The 7348-nt window shown below is 41.1% G+C and overlaps 1 protein-coding gene across 1 annotated transcript; it reads right to left on the bottom strand.

Moving 5' to 3' along the window:
• Positions 1–6322: 6322 nt before the first annotated feature.
• On the bottom strand, positions 6323–6991 carry LOC149174419 (uncharacterized). Its single transcript, XM_089420845.1, has one exon. The coding sequence runs from the start codon at positions 6989–6991 to the stop codon at positions 6323–6325; it is 669 nt and encodes a 222-aa protein (XP_089276971.1).
• Positions 6992–7348: the final 357 nt, after the last annotated feature.

Here is a 7348-nt window from a genome sequence, read left to right as displayed (position 1 = left end):
AGTAGTGAAGGAAACCAAGAACAACCATTGGATTGATCTATGCTTAGTTGAATCAAACCCTACTCTTGTGAAGTCAATAGAATTTGGCCCTAAAAGAACACTGAAAATCAACCCCTCTCTCTCTGTACACCAATAAGAAGAGTTATGTAATATGCTAAGAGAGAATTTGGATGCCTTTGCTTGGAATTAGAAAGAAATGAAGGGAGTGCACCCCTCGGTGTGTACTCACCACATTTACATCAAAGAGGGTTGCAAACCAGTCTGACAACCCCAAAGGAGAATGAATCCAGCTCTCAAGGATGTAGTCAAAGAAGAGTTGCAAAAGCTGATGCATGCAGGATTCATTTACCCTACCTCAGACAATGAGTGGGTGTCTCCTCTAATGCTAGTTCCAAAGAAAAATGGAATGTGGAGGATTTCTGTCAATTACAGAGAGTTAAATAAACCAACAAAGAAGGACCATTTTCCTCTACCTTTCATTAACCAAGTGTTAGATGGCCTGGCAGGGAAAAAGTTTTTCTCTTTCTTAGATGGGTTATGTGGGTAAAATCAAATCTAGATTAGCCTAGAGGATGAGGATAAAACCACCTTCACCTATCCTTGGGGTACTTTCACTTATAGGGTCCTTCCTTTTGGTCTATACAATGCCCCTGCTACTTTCCAGAGGGCAGTCCTAAGTATCTTTGCAGAGCCAGTCCATGATGTAGTAGAAATTTATATGGATAACTTTACACCCTATGGGTGTGATTTTCAGGAGGATCTCTCTAACCTAGGTAAGATGCTAAATAAATGCATTGCAATGAACTTATCTCTTAGTCTCGAAAAATATGAGTTCTTGATCACTGCAGGGAATTTTCTAGGTCACTCAATATCCCAGGAAGGACTGCAGGTAGACCCAAATAAGATAGCCATCCTAAAAAGGGTCCCGACTCCACAAAAACAGAGGGATATTGTTGAGCTTCAAAATGTCATACAAATATCACTCATTACCATACATTTTCCACCTATGCTTCCATTATATCACTCATTATTCACTACCATGTCACTTCATTTTCCCTATTGTTCATCATTAATGGGTTTCATTCATATCTTCCAAATATTATTTATTTTCAAGCATTTTTAAGAGAAATTCTTGATTAACTATTAGAAAATAATATATTTTACTTCATATATGGAAAGTGGATTGTTTTTGTGACATGTGCAGGTTCCAAGGAAGCTTCCAAGACACCTTTATGTGGCCTTGAATGATCAATTTCGAATTTGATAAGATAAGCCTTATGGAAAAGATCTTGAGATCATGATCTCATGGAGAAGAACAAGGACAAAAGGGGGTTATGTGTCTAGATGGTTGAGAGATGTATGGAACTAAAGAGAGATTATTGGATCATCATTATGAGTTTTTTATCTCATCCCATTGTATAAATAGGAGTACAATCTCCTCCATTTGTAATCTTAGAATCATACTTTGCTTTTGGAGGCATAATTTCATGAATTTAGCTTCGTGCGTCATAAAAATTTTAAGTATTGATTCTATTTACTCAGGAATTCTCTCAGTGGATGCCTATCAGTCTCAATGTTCCAGTACTCTTGTCTACAGCTGGAATTCTCATCCCACTTGTAGCTATGTACACCAAAAAAAACAGGAAATGCGCTTTCTGTGATTTTCTACGAGCAAGGTTCATATTTGTGCATGTAGGTTTCCCGAGCTTTGACATCCAAGCTCTTGACATCATGAAGGAAACATAAGGTCAACATCCCACTCTGTATCCTTCAGCAACTTATGACACCCATTGACCAGGGATTCGATCCCATGATTCGAAATTGGATCCCTTGATGCCCTTCTTTAAAGAAATACATTTCACAGCAATACAATAAATCTTCTAACCCCCCGAGGTTCTCAATGTCATAGAGTGCCAAGTTTTTTTGCAGATTTCAAATGATCAACTAATCATTAAGGAAACTAATTGTGCACACAATTGGTCTTCAAAAGACTAATTCATGAAAAATTCTAAAGACAAATCCATGTCCACAACCACTACCTTCCACCTCCCTTTTTGAAAAAGATTTTGAATTCCACAAATTGTAAATCCATAAAGCATGCCATTTCCATATCCATTTTTCACAGCAAGAGTTCTTATTCATTCACCATGCATTTTCTTTCATCCATTCCTAACCCACCAATAAAAACAAAGAATTTTATTCCATTTTCCATTTCCATTTCCTTTTTCCTACTATATTTCATTTTCCACCAATAAAACCCTGCTTCTACATATCATTGATTCAAAGTCCTAGAGTCTAATAATCTTAAAAAAAACACCTAGAGACTTGCATGCCTTAATGGCAAGTACTCTTGCCAGTGAACAATGGAAGTACATTAATATTCCCTGTTCATTGGATCTTGTAGGTGACTCGACCACGAAAAATTTATTCGTACCTACAAAGATGTGTTAGGCATCATGACTCGCATTGGAATCAATGGTGGGAGCTCTCGTGTTGGCTAGTGGCATTCATTAATGGCCACTAAGTCAACAACTTCTTGTTATGTTTGAGAACAAGACATTTATTCACATAGCGAGAATTGTGCCATCGAGCGTTGAAGACTTGAAGACCCATATTTTGTAGCAGATGAAGCAGATTTCCTTTCATTGTTTTTCAGTTTTTTTTTATGTAAATGACTTGAGGACAAGTCAATACATAAGGCTGGGGGGAAGTGTAAATTTTGAATTTTGTATACCCTCCAAGCCTTATACTTTTTCAGCCATATTCAACAGACTCATCAGATTCATCAGACTATCCAGCAGAAGATCTGGCAGCAGATACAACAATACATATCCATCTTTCATCCACAACTTGCAGAAACTTCAGATCATAATTGCAGCAGTTGAACATGCATGATTCATCCACTTCTTTAGGTAAGTAATTTATGATTTTTTCTAACCTTTAATCTCGAAATTCTTTTTAGATGCTAAAATGATGATATTTGGAAAATATTCCACTATTTCACTATTCCCTTTCTCATTAAAATTGCCAAAAACCATCAGTTGGGGGGGGGGAGGGAATTTCACACTTCATTTCTTTCTCTCATTCATATTACATCTTTTTTTTTTCAACTTTAACGGGTATGCTTTTTTTTATTTATGTGGAAAAGAGAGAGTGGGGCTTTGCCTGAGCAGCCCTAATTACATCATACTTGTTCAGCAGAGACTGATTTTCAATCTTGACATTAGCATGGGATTTCTACAAATCTGTCCTCGTTTATGAAGAGCAGCCCTTTATCCATTGCGCTCCCTTTGTTGGCCATCGAATCCGCTTCACTATTTGAGCTTCTGAGGATATGATAAAATTTGTAGGAAGCAAAGGCAAAGAGGACTCTTTTCAGTCTTTCCAACGTTCTGTTGAGGCCTGCGTTTCTGAATTGCTCTTCCGTGTTCAGCTTATTTATGAGAATCTCCGAGTCTCCAAATACCTATATATCTTTGATCCCTTTCTCTCTAGCAATTTGACATGCTTTGAGGAGACTAAGAAGCTCCGCTTGATTATTGGTCTTCAGGCCAAGGCCCCAGTAGAAAGAGTCACGGGAAACACCATCTGGGGAATAGATGATCCCTCCGGCACCAGAGGGACCGGGGTTTCCTTTGGACGCCCCATCGAAGAAGATTGTGTGAGTTTTTTGAGCTCTCCACCAGTGCTGAAATGTTTCATCAAAGTCTCTCTTTTTCCAGATTGGATGCTCTGTTTGAGGAGAGAGGAGGTTCTTTCTGCTTTGAGGTCCAAGAGATCCAAGCCACCTCTTCTCAACCGGCTGAAGCATTGTGTCCTCTTTGTGATACTGCAGCTGGGCCGCTTCTAGGAGGAAAGTTCTGGCTTTTGCTGCTACTTGCAAGGGAGTGTGATTCAGGTCATTAAAAATCTTCTGGTTGCGAGCCAACCAAATCTGCCAGTAAACGAACTTGGGCAGGGCATTCCAGACTTTGCGCCAGAAAGATTTATGAGGAATTCGATATGGGTAAAGGTGACTCCAATCTGCAAAAAGATCTGAGACAAAGATCTGAGTGGGAGAGTTCATGTGGAATTATTGGAGCATGAGATCCCAGACTTCCTTGGCGAACAGACAATCAATGAATAGATGCTGAGCAGTCTCAACATTGCACCTGCAAAGAGCACACCTGTGAGGGCCAACAAACTTTCTTTTTGCCAGATTGTCACCAGTAAGAATCTTGTTATGAATCAACATCCAGAAGAAAAAGTTGACTTTTGGGAGTGCTAGAGGCTCCCATACGTTTTTCCAAAACGCAGCACAATGCTTGTTGTTTCCTGTTGTTTGGAACACTTTGTAACCTTCTGCTGTTATATATTCCCCAGAATGACCCCAGCCCCATCAATCTTGCATGGAGCGGTGAATCGGTGTTGCGCCTTCCATCAGATTGAGCAGACTGTTTAATTGTGTTTGCAAGTGGGCAGGGGGATCGTGGATTGCCCAACCGGCCCATTCATCTCTTTGATCCCAAGCCGAAATGTCAAAAACTCTTAGCTTGACGACTGATACGAGCCAGTCTCTTAAATCGGAGATCTCCTCGTTGTCAATTAGTGGATTTCTCCCCATTATACGGTCATGCCAAAGGCGAGTGTGCTTACCATTCCCTGGTATCCTGTATGCATTTCGGTTGAATAAATTGCTGCTCTTGTAACAGAGTTTCCACAGAAGCATGCTGTTGGCAGTATATCCCAGCTGGAGGTTTCTGAAATCAGCTTTGTTAGTGTATTTTGATCTCAAAATGTCACTAACAGGATGCTTTGGTTCTTTAATCATCTTCCACAAGATTTTGCTACCGAGGGCAAGGTTGGCCAGGGAGGGGTCACGTATTTGCAATCCTCCTTCATCGATGGGTTTTTTGACAGTATCCCAGTTTACCAGGTGCTGTTTCTTATCATTGCCCCTGCCTCCTTTCCAGAGGAAGTCTCTGAGGAGAGAGGAGATTTGATCCATAACATTTCTGGGGGCGAGCAAGAATTTTGATTGGTAAATTATTAAGGCAGACAGCTGAGATTTTATTAAAATGACCTTGCCTCCTTTAGTTAACCAGAATCCTCCCCATTTTGATATTTTGGTTTTGAATTTGCTTATTATGTCGCTCCAAAGCGACCTCTTTTTCACTCCTGAGATTATGGTAAGCCCAAGATATCTGATCCTATCCCATTGGGAGTGCCCTTTGAATCCAAGAATATTAGCTATATTGTTGAGCTCTTGTTGATCAGTGTTCCAGCTGAAGACTTCGCTTTTTCTTTCATTTACCAAAGCTCCTGAGACTTTGCAGTAGTTTCTGATGACCGTGCTGAAGGCCTTAGCTATTCTGGTTGAGGCACCTCCCAAAAGAATCAAGTCATCTGCAAAGAGTGCATGATTCAGAGGGTTTACTCTGCTGGTGGGTTTGAGGCCCGGAAGGGATCCTGACATTCTTTCGGCTTCAAGTTTTCGACTTAAAGATTCAGCCATTAAGATGTATAAAAATGGGGAGATCGGGCATCCCTGCCTGATGCCTCTCTTAGGTTGGAAGAAGTTGGTTGGCCTGCCATTAATGAGGGGGGCTATCCATGGGTTATCTATGCAGGCTTTTATGAGATTAACAAACTGAGGAGAAAAGCCAAAGGAGAGCAAAACTTTGCTGAGAAATGATATGTTGACTCTGTCAAACACATTTGCCATGTCTAACTTTATGAGCATACCTTTCTCTTTTATCTGCTTGCTTGAATGTATGGTCTCCTGCACTTGAATGACGTTGTCCAGAATGTGCCTGCCTTCCACGAAACCTCCTTCAGAACTAGAAATAATCCGAGGGAGCAAGGACTTTAATCTGTTAGCCAACAGTTTTGCCAAGATCTTGTAGGAGGCATTACATAACGATATTGGCCTGAATCTAGTGAAAGTTTCTGGGTTGGAGTCTTTGGGAATCAAAGCTAAATAGGTTTAGTTGGTGCTGCCACCTACTTTAGCTTTTTTCAAGAATCCCTGTATCATCTTTTGTAGATCATATTTAATGATGTACCAGCATGCTTTGAAGAAATGAATGGTGAATTCGTCAGGTCCGGGGGCCTTGTCGGATTCCATGGACCAAATAACTTTGATTATATCTTCCTCCGAAACTGGTTTGCAAAGATCAGAGTTGTCCTCCGGAGAGATGAGGGAAGGGATGTGAGTGAGAAATTCTGCTTCATCCGCTTCTTCACCTTGGGCATCCAAGCTAAAAAGATTTTTGAAGTGTATTTCAGCTGCTTCTTTGACTTGTTGGAATCCCCTGCAGGTTTGGCCCTCCGATGTCTTTATTTATGCTATATAGTTCCTTGACAATTTGGCTCGGTACTGCCGGTGGAAGAAAGAGGTATTGCGATCCCCAGCTTTTAGCCACAAGCTTCTAAACTTTAATCTCCAGTACTCTTCCTCTTTTCTGAAGGATTGGAAGGCTGCTCTCTGAGCTTTTGTTTCCATGTCCAGTAGTTCTTCATTAATGTTTTTGCTTTCCATGTCGTTTTGGAGGGTGTGCAGTGCCAGGACTGCAACAACTCTTTGGGAGGTGGGGTTGGGGGCTGGTTTCTTGATCCAGACCTTCAGAGCTTTTTTGGTGAGTTTTAGCTTTTGCTCCGAAACGAAGCTTGGAGAACCTGAAATGGAGGTGGCCCAAGCTGCTTTCACCGTCTCAAAGAAGCCCTCCCTTTCGATCCATTGAGGAGAAAAGCGAAATGGAATGGGACCCAAGTCCTCTTCATCTTCTAGACAGAGCTGTATTGGCTTGTGGTCAGAGGACAGCTTGGGCAAAATTTTTGTTGTTATGATCTTCTTATTCATGAGGAGAGAGGTTTGCACTAGAAAACGATCCAAATGGGCAGAAATGTGTTCTGTCCCAGTTCGATTGTTTGACCAGGTGAAAAGTCCTTGAATTGGGTTGAAATCTTGCAGATCCCATTGCTGAGCGAGCTCTTCCACTACGGCAACCATGGGATCCTTGGAATTGGTGCCTCATCTTTTCTCTTTGGCTTTCAAAACAATGTTGAGATCTCTAGCAAGAATGATATTGTTGGGGGTATCGTGCTCTAGAAACGCTGCCAGAGAGTTCCAGCAGTCTCTTTTTTCAGAATAATTGACAGGAACATAAAGATTGACAAGAGAGATAGCCAACTTACTTGCGAGGTGGATTATTTCTGTGAATATCCAATGTAGGGTCTCGTGAGTTTTGATCAGCTGATATTTATCTTCGGTCCAGAGATTTGCCAGTCCTCCCGAAGAGCCCCGAGCGCTGACCGCTATGCCTGAGCTTTTCTTCCATTTTGACTTGCTGATTTCTAGTAGAGCTTG

The sequence above is a fragment of the Pinus tabuliformis genome, chromosome 4_1, assembly GCF_031772625.1.
Source record: "Pinus tabuliformis cultivar Carrire ecotype Pingquan chromosome 4_1, CPIR1, whole genome shotgun sequence".
NCBI classification, from domain to species: Eukaryota; Viridiplantae; Streptophyta; class Pinopsida; order Pinales; family Pinaceae; genus Pinus; species Pinus tabuliformis.
The sequence above is the reverse complement of the archived record's forward strand: the minus strand, read 5'-3'. Positions and strand labels throughout refer to the sequence as shown.